This window comes from Pan troglodytes, chromosome 18, assembly GCF_028858775.2.
Source record: "Pan troglodytes isolate AG18354 chromosome 18, NHGRI_mPanTro3-v2.0_pri, whole genome shotgun sequence".
Classification (NCBI taxonomy): domain Eukaryota; kingdom Metazoa; phylum Chordata; class Mammalia; order Primates; family Hominidae; genus Pan; species Pan troglodytes.
The window spans coordinates 5,944,661-5,959,983 of record NC_072416.2 but is presented as its reverse complement, the minus strand read 5'-3'; the positions used below and the strand labels follow the sequence as shown (position 1 = coordinate 5,959,983).

Sequence of the window (15,323 nt, the reverse complement as noted above, 5' to 3'; positions counted from 1 at the left end):
ATAAACACCGAAGAGAAATCAAAGTCTCAAATATAAAAAGTATGTAACTTATAGTGTAAGTTTAGGAAAACAAATGAAAGGACAGATCTTTAAAAATTTTTAACTATGGTCAAATACTTGTAAAACTTTTGGGCTCATCTCTAAGAATTGCTGTGATTCTGAAACTTGATAATATCTCAAATAGAGAACAGTTTCAGTGAAAAATAGCACTTGAGAATAAATCAGATGTTCCCAAGAAAGAAGATCTGAGAATGGTAAAGTGCCACTGACAAATAAATTATTTACATACTTACATATTACCTTGGCAAACACAAGAGACATTCAAGTTAAAGCACGGTGCTTGACAATACTATATTGAATGTAATAAAAGTTGGATTTCATTCATATGTACAACAGAAACTACTTTCTTCTTCACTTCAAGATTCGGTACAACTGTTCCTGAATTCCAACTCTCCATACATCCCAATGTCAGGGTCCCTGTAGCTCGGAGCCCTTATCCAGGTAGATGAACTGCTGCCCAGTGAACACTATGTACAAAGCAATTTGAGCACCATTCTCTTTTCTGGCAGTGAGGTAAAATCAGGTCTTTTTGGAAGGGGAGAAGCCACATTGCATCTCTGCTACACACAAGATTACTCTGTCATTGCCTTTGAGTCTTTCACGCTCAAGCATCAGTTTTTATGGAAACTTATCACACCTGTCTTGTGGGCACATCTTGCTCCATCCCTCCTCTCTTCATGTTGTCCCTTTTCCGGTATTGAGTTAGGGAAAGTATGCAGGTATTCCTGTCATTCCTGACCGAGGCTGTTGTATCTGTCAAAAGAGAGGAGAGGTAGGAGGCACTCCGAAAAATGATCACTCATGGCTTGCAGGAGCAAGAGCCAGACAGGACTTTGCAACTGGCAGCTTTCTGAGTGCATAAGACCTCCACCTCTAGACTAGCTCTTCAGTCATGGTTAGCCCCTTCAGTCCATTATCCTCCAATACAATGCCCATGCCTTCTGGGGCTTTCAGCTAAGTTTTGTTTAAAAAATGTGGGGTTTTTTTTTGCCAATTCATTAAGGCTTTTCCCTTTGTTTTCTCCTGTTGGTGGTTCAGAGTTAAATTCAGTATGAATAAGAGAGGGAAATATACAACACTGAATTTGGAGGAGAAAATGAAGGTTCTAAGTAGAATTGAAGCTGGACGATCACTTAAAAGTGTAATGGATGAATTTGGAATCAGTAAGTCAACATTTTATGACATTAAAAAAAATAAGAAGTTAATTCTGGACTTTGTACTGAAGCAGGACATGCCATTAGTAGGGGCTGAGAAGAGAAAGAGGACAACGGGAGCCAAATATGGTGATGTAGATGATGCGGTCTACATGTGGTACCAACAGAAACGCTCAGCCGGTGTTCCGGTAAGAGGCGTGGAGCTTCAGGCTGCTGCAGAGAGATTTGCACGGTGTTTTGGGCGAACAGATTTCAAAGCTAGCACTGGTTGGCTTTTTAGATTTCGAAATCGGCATGCAATTGGGAACCGAAAAGGATGTGGGGAACAAGTCCTAAGTTCAGTTTCTGAAAATGTTGAGCCATTTCGACAAAAACTGTCCATGATAATCAAAGAGGAGAAACTGTGTCTAGCTCAGCTATACAGTGGGGATGAAACAGACCTCTTTTGGAAGTCAATGCCAGAAAATTCTCAGGCAAGTAGGAAAGATATCTGCCTACCAGGGAAGAAAATAAACAAAGAAAGGTTGTCTGCCCTTTTATGTGCAAATGCAGACGGAACTCATAAATTAAAGTCAATCATTATTGGAAAATCAAAACTGCCCAAAAGTGTGAAAGAGGACACAAGTACATTGCCTGTGATATATAAACCCAGTAAAGATGTTTGGTTCACCAGAGAATTGTTTTCAGAATGGTTTTTTCAAAACTTTGTTCCTGAGGTCCGACATTTTCAACTTAATGTTCTAAGATTTCATGACGAGGACGTCAGGGCATTGTTACTTCTGGACAGTTGCCCAGCTCATCCTTCCTCTGAATCCCTAACCAGTGAGGATGGTCGAATAAAATGTATGTTCTTTCCCCATAACACTTCAACCTTGATTCAACCAATGAATCAAGGTGTGATCTTGAGCTGCAAACGGCTGTATAGATGGAAGCAACTTGAAGAGAGTCTTGTAATATTTGAAGAAAGTGATGATGAGCAAGAGAAAGGAGATAAAGGAGTTTCCAAAATTAAAATCTACAATATAAAAAGTGCAATTTTTAACTGGGCAAAAAGTTGGGATGAAGTAAAACAAATAACCATAGCAAATGCATGGGAAAATCTTCTTTACAAAAAGGAACCTGAATATGATTTTCAAGGCTTAGAACATGGGGATTATAGAGAAATTCTTGAAAAATGTGGGGAGTTGGAAACTAAGTTGGATGATGATAGGGTGTGGTTAAATGGAGATGAAGAAAAGGGTTGTCTCCTAAAAACCAAAGGTGGAATAACAAAGGAAGTTGTTCAAAAAGGAGGAGAAGCTGAGAAGCAGACTGCTGAATTTAAATTATCTGCTGTAAGAGAGAGTTTGGACTACCTTCTTGACTTTGTTGATGCCACACCTGAGTTTCAGAGATTCCACTTCACACTGAAAGAGATGCAACAAGAAATAGTCAAGAAACAGTTCCAGAGTAAAATCCATTCTAGAATTGGTAGCTTTTTGAAACCTAGGCCTCATAATATTAAGGACTCCTTCAGTGGGCCTTCAACTTCTGGTTCTAATCATTAGATTTTGTGTTTAAAGATTTCTGCCATTATATGATGTAGGCCAGCTGTGAATTGTCATGTTTTAGCAACTGACATTATTTTGTATATCAGTGCCCATTTATATAATGGTTATAAAATTTACAGTTTGAAAATAATACATTTGTGTTTCTTTAAATTTATTTAAATTTGTGTTTCATAAATTCATTTTTTTAAATTTTACACAAGGATCTGAATAATGAAGTATTGTCCCAGATTATCTAAGGTGGAATGCCTTTGAGAAAAGCATTAGTTTGTAATCATATCATATAACAAAGAAACTGTGCTGACTAGTTCTAGTTAGCTTTAAGATAAGGATAAATTAGGTTTTCAATTTAATGGTAAAACACACTCTGCTTTCTTAACTCTGTTACTACCTATTTAGTGTTTGTTTTCCTCTTACTGTGAAAGTAACATGCTGATTATAGGGTATATATAAAAAAAGATAAAAAGCACTCAATTCTATTGACTAATGATATCCTCAACACTTCGGTGTATGCCATATATTTTTTAAATAGGCAGATTACATTGTAAATAAAACCTTATCTCTTACTGTCTTAAGATATTTTATGTTTTGTTACTAATAAGTTAGCATTTATTGAGTATATAGGATCGTATATATATGTTAGTCTTCATAATAATGACTTCCCTTTTCAAATACATAAGGAAACAGATTTAGAGAGATTAAGTAAATCGACAAAGGTCACATAAACTAGTAAACAGCAGAGGTGAGACTTAAATTCTGTTTAATGCCAAAGCTCAGGCTTTTAACGTTACATCATACTGCACTATTTCTGAGAGTTTCCCTTAGGTCATTAAAATCTCTTAACCTCACATTTGATGGTTTTTTAATACTCCACCAGGGGATGTAACGTATCAGTTGAACTACCAGGTCAAATAGAATGAACTTTTGAAAAAGCTTCGATATACACTCTTAAATTGCTTTCACATTCCCGCCATTATTTTGAAAGTACTTCTCCCAATGCCAATGCACCAATCCCAACATTGAATATTGTTAAGCTCTTAGTTTTTGCTAATTTTGTAACCAAAAGAATGGTATCTTTATGGGTGTTCCCTATTTAATATAAGGTGTCAGGTGAGTTGATATTTGCAAATAACAAGCTTTGTTTGGATAATTAGTTCTTATTGGCATTCAATGTTTCCTTTCTCATATATTATCTTCAAGAATCTGTTTCTGGCCGGGCGCGGTGGCTCACGGCTGTAATCCCAGCACTTTGGGAGGCCAAGGCGGGCAGATTACGAGGTCAGGAGATCGAGACCATCCTGGCTAACATGGTGAAACCCGGTCTCTACTAAAAATAGAAAAAATTAGCCGGGCGTGGTGGCGGGCGCCTGTAGTCCCAGCTACTCGGGAGGCAGAGGCAGGAGAATGGCGTGAACCTGGGAGGTGAAGCTTGCAGTGAGCCGAGATTGCGCCACTGCACTCCAGCCTGGGGGACAGAGCGACTCCGTCTCAAACAAAACAAAACAAAAAAGTGCTGAGTCTAAAACCTGAAATTTCAGATTATGGTGCTGAGACCCAACAGTTCTTTCATTACAGCCATCAAAACTTTTAAAGTGACTTCTGATGGATTTTTCTGAAAAATTCAGTGCTTTTAAAACACTTCTTCCAGTCTGTGTCCCATCTCTGGCTTTGTCGTCATTGCTCCCCAGCCTGACGCTGCCAGGCCTTTTCACAGGGCTTAGATGTGGCACTGGTTCTCACCCACCAGCCTCCCTGCTGGTTTCATGTGCTACCTTTGCTAAGGATGTGTGGCTGCTGCTCAGGGTCACTCCACATCTCCCAAGACCCCTTTGCACCCATTTGGACTTAGAGGCTAGAGGTCCTTATTGTCCCAGGGTTAGTCTCCCTGTGACATAAAAGCCACTCAAACTGTTTTGGCTTCTTTTACAAGAGCCCTAGTGGGCAAAGTATTAATGTGAAAAAGCACTAACTTGGACATCTCTTGCAGTGACCTAGTTCTCACACTGCTATAAAGATACAGAGACTGCGTAATTTATAAACAAAAGAGGTTTAATTGACTCAGTTGTGTGTGGCTGGGGAGGCCTCAAGAAACTTACAATCATGGCGGAAGGCAAAGGGGAAGTAGGTCCCTTCTTCACAAGGTGGCAAGAGAGAACAAACAAGCACGCAAGTGAAGGGGGAACTGCTACACTTTTAAAACCATCAGCTCTCGGGAGAATTCAGTATCATGAGAACAGCATAGGGGAAAACCGTCCCCATGATGCAAGCACTTCCCACCAGGTCCCTCCCTCGACACATGGGGATAACAATTAGAGATGAGATTTGGGTGGGGACACAGAGCCAAACCGTATCACACCTCATGGGGGCCTGCAGTAAGGGAATCAGACCTACTCTCTCAAACATGAGTACAAGGGAAGGAGATGTCATCAGTCCCTGAAATTCCTGCCAGTGTGGTCTTCAGTGACCTCAGTCAGTGTTAGATGCTTAGAAGGAACTCTTTTGGATCATCTGTCGACAGTTGGCACAAATAGAGTACTTTCTTACATGCCAGGCATAGTGCTGCTTTATGTAGTTATTTTCTGTGATGTCATTTCATTAAAATAGGCCAAGAACAGCTAAGCATGTGAAGTTTACTAGAAGGGGAACTAGACTGAAGATTAAGTGAAGCGTTCCACTGGAATGCCTTTTTAGGGCAAATACTTGAGAGTCATTTTCTAGCTTCAAGCTGCAGTGTTCCAAGTATGAGCAGCACTAGTTGGACCACATCATAAGATCTGCATGGGTGATGTTACCAAGGGAGGGAGAGTAGATGGAAGGGGCGCTTTCCAGTCTCTGTCCACATAAACTGCCATCTTAACCAGAGTGCTTTGTAGGAACACCAGCTTTACATTCCATCCAATTCATGACATCAGCAGCCTGGCTGGCCCTGCACTGCTCCACTGGAGTGTGGTCCTGCTCCTACCACTGTTGATCCTACTCTGATCTCTCTAATCCTAACCCTCCACTTCCCTGCCCTCAACCCCCACACCACCACTGCCCTCCTCCTGTGAACAAGCTGATTAAGAGGAAGTTACAGAAATGAGAAATAGTGAGATATTAAAAAACTGGCTCAGACAACCAAAGAAAAACTCATACTAAACTGAGGCAGGGCTGAGAGAAGGATCAATGGAGCGCTGTTTCCATGACTTCAAGTTGCTATATCCATCAGCCTGTTCCCAAAGGACTGTTTCTTCATCTTTTTCACCCGAAGAACAGCTGGATACCTTCCTCCGGGGCTGTATCCTGAGGTGTTTTCCTGGCATCCGATTTCCTACTCTTAGAATACTCCCCCGTTTCCCACAGATACACACTACTAGAATTCCTATTTCTGATATGCCATTCTAAAATGCAATGCTAGTAATCCCAGCACTTTGAGAGGCCAAGATGGGAAGAACGCTTGAGCTCGGGAACTCAAGACCAGCCTGGGCAAATAGTGAGACCCCATCTCTACCAAAAAATAAATATAATGCTTTCCCTTAATAATTGTGCCATCTCCTATATCTTCCTACCATTAATAATCAATAACTCAGTTATATTGGGACCATCTTAGCTTCCACCCTGGAAATCAGTTGCAAGACCAAAATATCCTGTTCTCTAAGAGTCAGATCTTCCTCAGCTACTGAATAAGAATGTAAACATTCTAAACAAAGAATTGAAAACATTTTTACTGCTATAGGCCACAGAAGGAAAGAATACTTTCTAGAGACCCTATGACAGCATCACCCCAGCAGCCATTTGGCTTGACCCTTTGTTACCACATGGCAGTCCCAGCCTGGCCCTCACCTGCCTCTGCCTGTCTGCTGCCTCCTTTGTCAGCATCTTCCTGACCAACCCAGTAAGTCTATGAGAAAGCAGGGCCTCTGACCAAGGCAGAGGGGAGACAGATCAACACTCGGGGGTCTAGACAGAGGCTTTCATTGAAGACTCACAGACATTTATGTTTCCTGAAGATATTTATTCCCATCCAAACATTTTCAACAGGGAAAGACACAATCCCCAATTTCCCCCTAGGATTCACATTTTCAATTTTCCAGGGAATCTCTCTTTCCTGGAATGCTCTCATTCCTCTGGAGTCAGGAACAAGACTCCAGAGCTGTTTATTTTTCTCAAACAGGTGGGGGGAATCTCATTCTCCACAAAGGGTTATCAGACACCTACTTCCTCTGCCAATTCCTGGGCTGACCTACAAATTCCACCTTATTATTGCCCTTGGGCCTCTGGTTCCTTTTTGTCTGAGGTCACATTTACATGTGTGATCTGCCAATGGGCACTCCTGTTAGGCCATCGTAGGGCACGTGGTGGCTTGATCTGGACTGCCCATGGCTTCCCAACTGGGGCCTTCGGGACAGCTGCAACTCACAACCAGTCTTTTGTTGACCTTCAGCTGATTTCCCAGGGCACTTGGCCCCTCTTCTTTGGTCTCAGGGGCCCCAGAAGCCCAAATGCTCCTACTGAATGTCCCAAATGAGGAACAAGTATCAAAAACATCACATGGATTCCCAAACTTGTTAAGGTAAACTGGACAGTCAGGTGCCCAAATTGCACCTTGGCTTTAAAAAGACCAAGAGGGTAGGAGCACCCTGGGGCAGGGTGGACTTAACAGAGAATTCCACCCTGAGGTCACCTCAGAGACTTGCCATCCTTTCTCATGCAGACAGAACTCCTTTTCAGTTTTATGCCAATCCTCTGCTGCCTCTGCACCTCCCTCACAATGAGCCCCCATTACCTGAAGAATGCAGAGGTCATTTGGTCGGCTGGGCAAGGAATACCAGCTCTTGCCAACAGGCTCCTCTGAATATGCCACCTCACCTGGGGCAAAGAGAATCCCCACTGTTACTAACCTGTGTGAGTTCTCTGATGACTCATAAGACGGGAACTCCGAGAGAAGCTTTCTCCACATTCAGAACATTTATAGGGTCTCTCTCCCGTATGCGTTCTCAGGTGGCGAATCCGATTGGAGCTGTGAGAGAAACTGTCTCCGCACTCATGACAGGTATAGGGTTTTTCTCCTGTGTGGATTCTCTGGTGCCTGATTAAATTGGATCTATGAGAGAAGTTTTCCCCACAAAGGGTACATTTATACGGTTTCTCTCCTGTGTGTGTTCTCTGATGTCTGGTGAGGTGCATGCCCTGCCGGAAGCTTTTCCCACAAGTCAAACATTCAAAGAGCTTCTTCTCTGCCTTATGGGCTCCATGGTTTGTAAGAAAGGGGGTGCTGTCACTCACAGCTTCCCCACACTCAGAGAAGGGGTAAAGTCTCTCTCTCTCATGAGTTCTTTCGTGAATGACGAGGTGTGAACTCCGAGAGAAACTTTTCCCACACTCGGGACACTTATAAGGTCGCTCTCCAGTGTGAATTCTCTGGTGCCGAAGGAGGTTGGAACTGTGAGCAAAGATCTCCCCACACTCAGGGCACTTGTAGGGCTTCTCCCCGGTGTGCGTTCTCTGGTGCCTGTGGAGGTTGGAGTTGCAGGAGAAACATTTTCCGCAAATGTTGCACTGATAGGGCTTCTCACCCGTGTGGGTGCGTTGGTGGCGAGTCAGATGGGTGTTCTGACTGAAGCATTTCCCACATTCAAGGCACTTGTGGGCCTCCTCTCCCAGGTGTGCTCTGTGTAGTGACAGGAAACGTGGGTTCCCACCAAAGATTTCAGTGCAGTCCACACCCATACACAGTCTTTCAGCTGCATGTATTCTCTGGTGCCTAATTAGGTTTGAGTTGTTAGAGAAATTTTTGCCACACAAGGGACATAAATGGAGTTTCTTTGGCTGCAGTTCCTTCGGTCGCCCCAGTTCTCTGCCACTTGAGGCTCCTGCCAAGGCCTGCTCCATTCCACCCTCTGGGGGAGGCGCCCAATCCCCTTGCGGCCGGTCACGAGGTCTTCCCAGCTCAGGACTCCAGGGCACCTCCCCTCGGGCCTGGTCAGGAAGCAGCACCTGAGGGTGGATGTTCTCAGAGGATACAGACGGAACACCTTCCAGGTTCTCAAATTTCTCTTCTCCTGGGAGAGAGAGAGAAACCAAACCCGTACATTATTTCTATGCTGGAGAAAAGAAAATCCCACCTGTCTGCTGCTGCCTGTTAGGTCAGCAGCCCAGAAGGGCTGCTTCTACCTCAGAATCCCATCCTCTCCTAAAGGTAAAGCACTCTGGAGAAGCATCAGGATAAAGGGTCGGGCCACTGGTCAAGGAATCAGAGCCGAGACCAGTCTTAGAATTTTCCTTTCCACCTGAGCCTCTCGATTCTGCCCTTCAGGAATGGGTGGGATGGAGCAGGGCTGAGAGTAGGGTGGGACAAGTAAGCTCAAGAATAAGGGCCTCCTTGAACTCTGCACCGTGGGTTCCTCACTTGCCTCACTGGGATGGAGAATGGCAGGGTCAAAGGACGTAATGTACCTCTCTAGCAGCTGTGCTGGGCCGGCCCTGCACCCAAATCCTCAAATGCCTTACTCTGCTGGGGGCGGTGGCTCACACTTGTAAATCCCAGCACTTTGGGAGGCCGAGGTGGGTGGATCACCTGAGGTCAGGGAGACCAGCCTGACCAATATGGAGAAACCCCGACTCTACTAAAAATCCAAAAAATTAGCCGGGCGTGGTGGCGCATGCCTGTAATCCCAGCTACTCGGGAGGCTGAGGCAGGAGAACCGCTTGAACCCAGGAGGCGGAGCTTGCAGTGAGCCGAGATCGCACCGTTGCACTCCAGCCTGGGCAACAAGAGTGCCACTCCATCTCAAAACAAAAACAAAACAAAAAAATGCCTCACTCTTAACTGCAAGAGCCTTGCTGCTTGCTGCACAGGCCACTTGTCTTCATTCCTTACCTGGAGCTGGGCCTCTGGGGCTCAGGCCCTCCTTGCAGCTCTGGACACTGGGATCCCATAGCTTTCCTCCTTGTCCCACCTGGGTGCCTGGGACCTCCTGACTGGGAATGTGAGACTCTGTTCACAATGAAAGAAAACAGATTTCTGTACTGCCACTTTCGTCTACCAGGGTAGGGAAACAGTCTTGTTCCCTGCCCTCAGTGGATAAATACAGAATGCTCCATAAATCTGATAGCAGTTACTTGGAATATACACAAACTGTTCCCAGTGGATACCTCTAGAGAAAGAAATTAGGGGAGGGAGACTTTTTTTTTTTTTTTGAGACAGAGTCTCACTCTGTCGCCCAGGCTGGAGTGCAGTGGCACGATCTCCGCTCACTGCAACCTCTGCCTCCTAGGTTCAAGCGATTCTCCTGCCTCAGCCTCCCAAGTAGCTGGGATTACAGGCGTGCACCACCACACCCGGCTAATTTTTGTATTTTTAGTAGAGATGGAGTTTCACCATGTTGGCCAGGCTGGTCTCGAACTCCTGACTTCAAGTGATCTGCCTGCCTCGGCCTCCCAAAGTGCTGGGATTACAGGTGTGAGCCACTGCGCCCGGCCAATTTTTTTTTTTTTAAATATTCATGGTACTTGGAATGTTTTTTTGCAATGAGAATGTACACTACTGTAATTAAAATAACTATAAAATGAACATGGTCAGTTCCTTGAATAATCCATTTAATATCATAAAAGGGCCTTGTCTACATATAAATACAAAATAGAACTAAATTTGACCGGACAACTCCAGGGAAAGAAAATATAACATAATAGACAATCAGAAAAGGACCCAGGGCTCTAAGAGGACCATGAGATTAAAACCCACAAGTGCCATTTCTATGCTGTGCCAAAAAGAAAAACAAAAACCTCCACCTCCAGCAAACATGGACTCCAACAGAAGTTTAATTCCAACAAGCTGTAACCTGATCTTCTCCTATTTAGCATCTCTCACTAAAAGGGCCATGTTCAACTTTGGACATCACAGCAGTGAAAAGTAATATGGAAACTGGTACAGTGGCACACTTCCTGACTGAGGCAGGAAGACTGCTTGAGCCCAGAAGTTCCAGAGCAGCCTGGGCAACAGAGTGAGACTCACTTCAAAAAAACAAAAAAAAAAAAGGCCAGGTGTGGTGGCTCACGCCTGTAATTCCAGCACTTTGGGAGGCAGGTGGATCACCTGAGGTCGGGAATTCAAGATGAGCCTGACCTACATGGAGAAATCCTCTCTCTACTAAAAATACAAAAATTAGCCGGGTGTGGTGGCGCATGCCTGTAATCCCAGCTACTCTGGAGGCTGAGGCAGGAGAATCATTTGAACCCGGGAGGCAGAGGTTGCAGTGAGCGAGATTGCGTTTGCAGAATTAGTGTCAACAAATGTACAGTTGTGATACTTTTTAGGCAAACCTGATATATGGAAACAATGTGCGGTGTGTCTTGTTTGTTTTGAAACAGAGTCTCACTCTGTCACCTGGTTGAGGTGCAGTGGCATCATCATAGCTCACTGCAGCCTTGACCTACTGGGCTCAGGTGATTCTCCCCTCAGCCTCCTGAGTAACTGGGACTACCACCACCACGCCAGTGAGTCTTTCTATTGGTGTGTTTCAACATAGGTATAATCATAATGTACACACAGTCTTGTTTTATGTTAAGACTTCCCCAACTTTTTATTAAAAGAATTTCTCATACATACAGAAAAGTTGAGGGAATTGTACAATAAATACAAGCATATCCTCCACCTAAATCCAACTATATGTCAGTCTGTCATATTCCGTAGGCATAATTTTAAAACTCTGAGTACAGTACAAGACATAGGTGAATCTTAATTTATGATTTAGCCTACTTTGGAGCTATACATTGTTTCCAAATTTCCACAAGACCCTCCCCACTTTCTAAATTTTTATGGGCTGTGAGAGATGATAGGCTGGAATGTTGATCCTGCTACCCCTGAAATTTTTGTCTTTGGGGACGAGCCTAGAAACACTAACGGAACACAGGAAACACTGGTGAGCTCATAAGAATAAGCATCTGAAAATTGCAAGGAATCAACCATTTAGAGCCCCCCCAGCATGCTGGGACACTGCATGTGTGTGATGCTGGCAGGTTGTCACTGCATTGGATTTGCTCTGCCCTAGGAAGTGCACATGGCTCAGACTCGCCTTAGGCTCTGGCAGCTGGGACTCCAGTCCCAGGCTGCCTGTGCCAACTGTGCCACTTGGCAGATACATGACTCTCGTACAGGGGACTTTAGACAAAGGGAAGTCTCCTGTGGAGGCTTCTTGGCAAAACTCAGAGTCTGTGTCCAGGAGGTGAATGAATAACGGGCAGGACCCTGGTCAGAAATGGCGCAGTCATCATCCCTGGAAAAGAAGTCCTTACCCAGTGAGTCCACATTCTCATAACTCTCCTGCACCGTGTCCCTGGAGAGGGCCCTCTTACTAGGATCCTGATGCCCCCACTCCTCCTGGGAGATGTACATTGCCACGTCCTCTAAGCTCTCAGGCAACTGAAACAGCACAAGATCTCCTTTAGCCCCTGATGCACCAAGAACAATTCAAGCAGAGTCATGAGTTAAAGGGGCAAAATCCAGGGATGCCAAGCACACGTCAGGGGGGAAGAAGGGTATCAGGCCTACAAGTGAGGTGTGAAATAGACAAAGCAGTGGGGGAGACGCTGTGGTAAGGGACAAAGGACCTTCCACATGGAGAACCCCCACCCCCAACACTCAGGGGAGGAAGGGTGCTGGGGGAGACAATGGAAACTTCCACATCACCTGGGGCCCAGTCATCTCCTTGTCTTCCACGTTCCCTTCAGGAGGAAAAAGAGAAAGCCAGGGAGCAGATAATGCTGAAGGTGACAGAAATTATAATGAGAATGGCATTCCTAACTCTTGGCAACCCAAGGATTATTAAAACACAGTATCCATTCCCCAACACCCAGTCTCTGCTTTTGGGGATGACGCTAAACTGCACAGAGGCCTAATAAGCTGATATCCAAAATGACAGGGTCAGAGGGAAGGAATACCAAGAGTAGCACTCCAAACCCTGCATCATTCAAGTGGTTCTAAATCGCCTCTGTTCTGCATAAAAAAGGGCTCTACTGAGACTCCCTTCCCTTCCCCCAGCCCCAGGAGAACCCACACCACCAACTGCAGGTCTTTCATTCCACAGGTGAGAACCTGAACTTCAGAAATTCCTTCTCCTTCGCACCAGTGCTACATTCTGCTAGTGTCGGGGGTAACCCCCAAGCCCCTCCTCCCTCCCACCTGCCCAGATAACTGTGCCTCACCCCTCTCCTTTACAGCCTGGGGGTCCCTTTGGGGGCTGGGGCCTAGCAGCTCCTGCAGCCTGGGGCCAGGGCTTCGCTCAGTCTCCATTGGCTCCAGCTTGAAGCTCGGTGACTCTCGTGCTGTTTCCAGAGGCAAAGGCTCCTCCAAAAGCACTTCTGTTCCCCGCCCATGGTTTGTGACCTGGGAACCAACCCACATCACTCATCATCACAACAGGGCCCAAGAGGAAAGGAAATTAGTATAGGATACTGAGAGCAAACCTTCAACAGAGAACCTCAGGCGATCCCTTTGGGCCCAGGTAACAGAAAAATGGTTTACACTAAAGGCTTTTTTGATCCCATGTGCAGGGGGAGGGGTTAGGGAAAGGGCCCACTCCCAGAGCACACCTTCCCCACACAGCTCTTAAGATACACCTCACTCCCTTTTGCTCTCCCCACCTTTTCTAGGTGCTTCTATTCCTCACTATAGGATAAGCTAAATTGGGGTAGCCCTGGGGACCAATAACCTCAGGGCCTCGGTGCCAAATTATCTTTCAAAGTTCACAATTAACGGAAGCCCAGCTTTGCAGAGAAGACCAGACCGTGGACCCTAACATAACAACAGGTAACAAGTACTAAGCACTCATAAGCTAGTAGTGTTCACAACTTTACATGCTGCTCTCCCTCTAAGCCCTAGAAAGTACGTTAATATCCTCATTTTACGAATAGGAAAACAGGCCGAAAGAGATCAAGTAACTTGCCAAAGTAACAAAGCTAGTGCTAGCAGATTGAGGATTTTAACGCTGGCGATCTAACTCCATGGCTAACACTAACTGTTGCAGGGACACTGCCTCCGCGTGGAAACAGGGCACTCTTCACTGCTTTCGTTCATTTGGGGGAAAATCTGGAGGATGAGTGTTCCAGGTTAAATCACAAGTCCTCTTCCCCACGTAAGGTCTACTCAGGGCAATTTACTTGAATTCGACCGGGGGCGCAATGTCCCAGTGCTCAGGGCTAAACAAACCACAGATAAAACAGCTCTCTCTCTCTCTCACCTGTTGTCTCAGTCTCCCAAGCTCTCTCTGCATATCCTCCACAAGGGTCACCGCTTCTTCGCCGCTCTCCGGATGCAGCTCCTGCACCCTGCTCTGGATCTCCTGGGGCAGGATGGTCAGGAACTGCTCTAGCACCAGCAGCTCCAAGATCTGCTCCTTCGTGCGCATCTCAGGCCGAAGCCACCCATGGCAAAGCTCTTGGAGCCGGCTGAGGGCTTCCCGGGGACCAGCTGCCTCTTGGAAGCGGAACCGTCTGAAGCGCAAGTGGGAGGCCTCGGGGCTCGGTCCTGGGTCAGGTGGGGGCAGCTCCTGGCTCCAGGCGCAGTCCTCCTCCAGCTTCACTATCAGGAGCCCTTCCCGTTCCTGGGAGCCCGGGCCCGACGCCATCGTCAGGTCTCCAGAGCGCCTTAGCCCGAAACCAGCCGTGCCCGCCTACGAAGGCGCCCTGAACCCATGTAAGGTTGGACGGCGCCAGCAGGAGCCCGGGGCCGGGGGCTCCCAGTCCAGGCCGAGGAGCCCCGCTCCAGCCCAGGCGCGGCCGGCTCCGGTGCCTAGGCCTCAGTCGGTCCCAGGCGCCGCCACGCCGGCCCCGTGGCCCATCTGCGCCAGGACTTCCCCGAGGCAGGAACCGAGCGCCACGCTTCTCACCCTATAGAGGACCCACGCAAGACTCAGACCTCTGCTCCCACGCCGGAAATCTCAGCGCGCAAGTTAGGCGTCCACAAGCCCACGGCGCCTGCTCGTGACCAATTTCCGGGTCACGTTTTGCGAACTCCAGCGCCCATTAGGTCAGGTTTCTCCACACACTCACCACCTACCAATGAGAAGGGAAGATTTGCCTGCGGGGACGGGACGAGCGAGGGACCAATTGGAGACGAGAGGCGGGGCCACGGGGCGCGCCCTGAAATTCTGGGAGTGACTGGGGGCAGGGCAGCTGCATCCAAGCGAAGAAAACAAGCCTGAGGTCGTTGTGACTGGCGGGCAACCTGGGTTAGAATTACTCCGGAGCGCTTGGGAAAACGCAGATCCCAGGGCCACGCGCTCTCCAGTGCGTCAGTGTCGGGGTGAGACCCGGAAATCTGAATTGTTAATCAGCTTCCCCCGATGAATCCTTTCCCAAGCCAGGCCCCACCCGCTTCGGCTGCTCTGGGCTGGCTGTTAATCAGCTTCCCCCGATGAATCCTTTCCCAAGCCAGGCCCCACCCGCTTCGGCTACTCTGGGCTGGCTGAAGATGGTCCCATTGGCCCCTGCGGCCCCGTCGGCTCCGGAAGCCAGGGGCTCCTCGGCATGTCGGGGAGGCCAGGGAGCTAGCCTCCAGCCCAGTCAGTGGCGCCGCGTGGCCTGC

The 15,323-nt window shown here is 46.9% G+C and overlaps 2 protein-coding genes across 15 annotated transcripts in view; one reads left to right on the top strand and one right to left on the bottom strand.

The window, feature by feature from the left end:
* Positions 1-2,891, top strand: part of TIGD7 (tigger transposable element derived 7) — a 6,579-nt gene extending 3,688 nt beyond the window's left edge. Inside the window, exon 2 of the mRNA XM_054668777.2 lies at positions 1,099-2,891. Within this exon, the coding sequence (XP_054524752.1) occupies positions 1,099-2,761 (1,663 nt within the window). The 3' untranslated portion in view covers positions 2,762-2,891. The remainder of the gene's footprint in view (positions 1-1,098) is intronic.
* ZNF263 (zinc finger protein 263) lies at positions 327-15,323 on the bottom strand. Of its 14 annotated transcripts, none has more exons than XM_054668775.2 (8): positions 13,978-15,323; positions 12,944-13,124; positions 12,429-12,502; positions 12,035-12,161; positions 9,621-9,737; positions 7,642-8,802; positions 2,570-2,620; positions 327-813 (listed from the first exon to the last, which is right to left on the bottom strand). In XM_054668775.2, exons 1-7 carry the CDS (start codon positions 14,362-14,364, stop codon positions 2,616-2,618), a joined length of 2,052 nt encoding a protein of 683 aa, XP_054524750.1. In that variant the 5' UTR covers positions 14,365-15,323; the 3' UTR covers positions 327-813; positions 2,570-2,615. The 14 variants fall into 14 exon arrangements, with proteins under 14 accessions (XP_054524750.1, XP_063652589.1, XP_009428456.2 ...); XM_063796519.1 differs by having other exon boundaries at positions 12,429-12,463; positions 13,978-14,690; XM_009430181.5 differs by lacking the exon at positions 2,570-2,620.

What these genes read in the sequence shown, in the direction of transcription:
- ZNF263 (XM_009430181.5), bottom strand. Translation starts at nt 14,364, where the DNA reads ATGGCGTCGGGCCCGGGCTCCCAGGAACGGGAAGGGCTCCTGATAGTG. An exon ending in AGGAGATGACTGGGCCCCAG is followed by an intron (nt 12,162 to 12,428) that starts GTGATGTGGAAG and finishes GTGCTGTTTCAG; the next exon opens with TTGCCTGAGAGCTTAGAGGA. An exon ending in TGAGAATGTGGACTCACTGG is followed by an intron (nt 9,738 to 12,034) that starts GTAAGGACTTCT and finishes CATTGTGAACAG; the next exon opens with AGTCTCACATTCCCAGTCAG.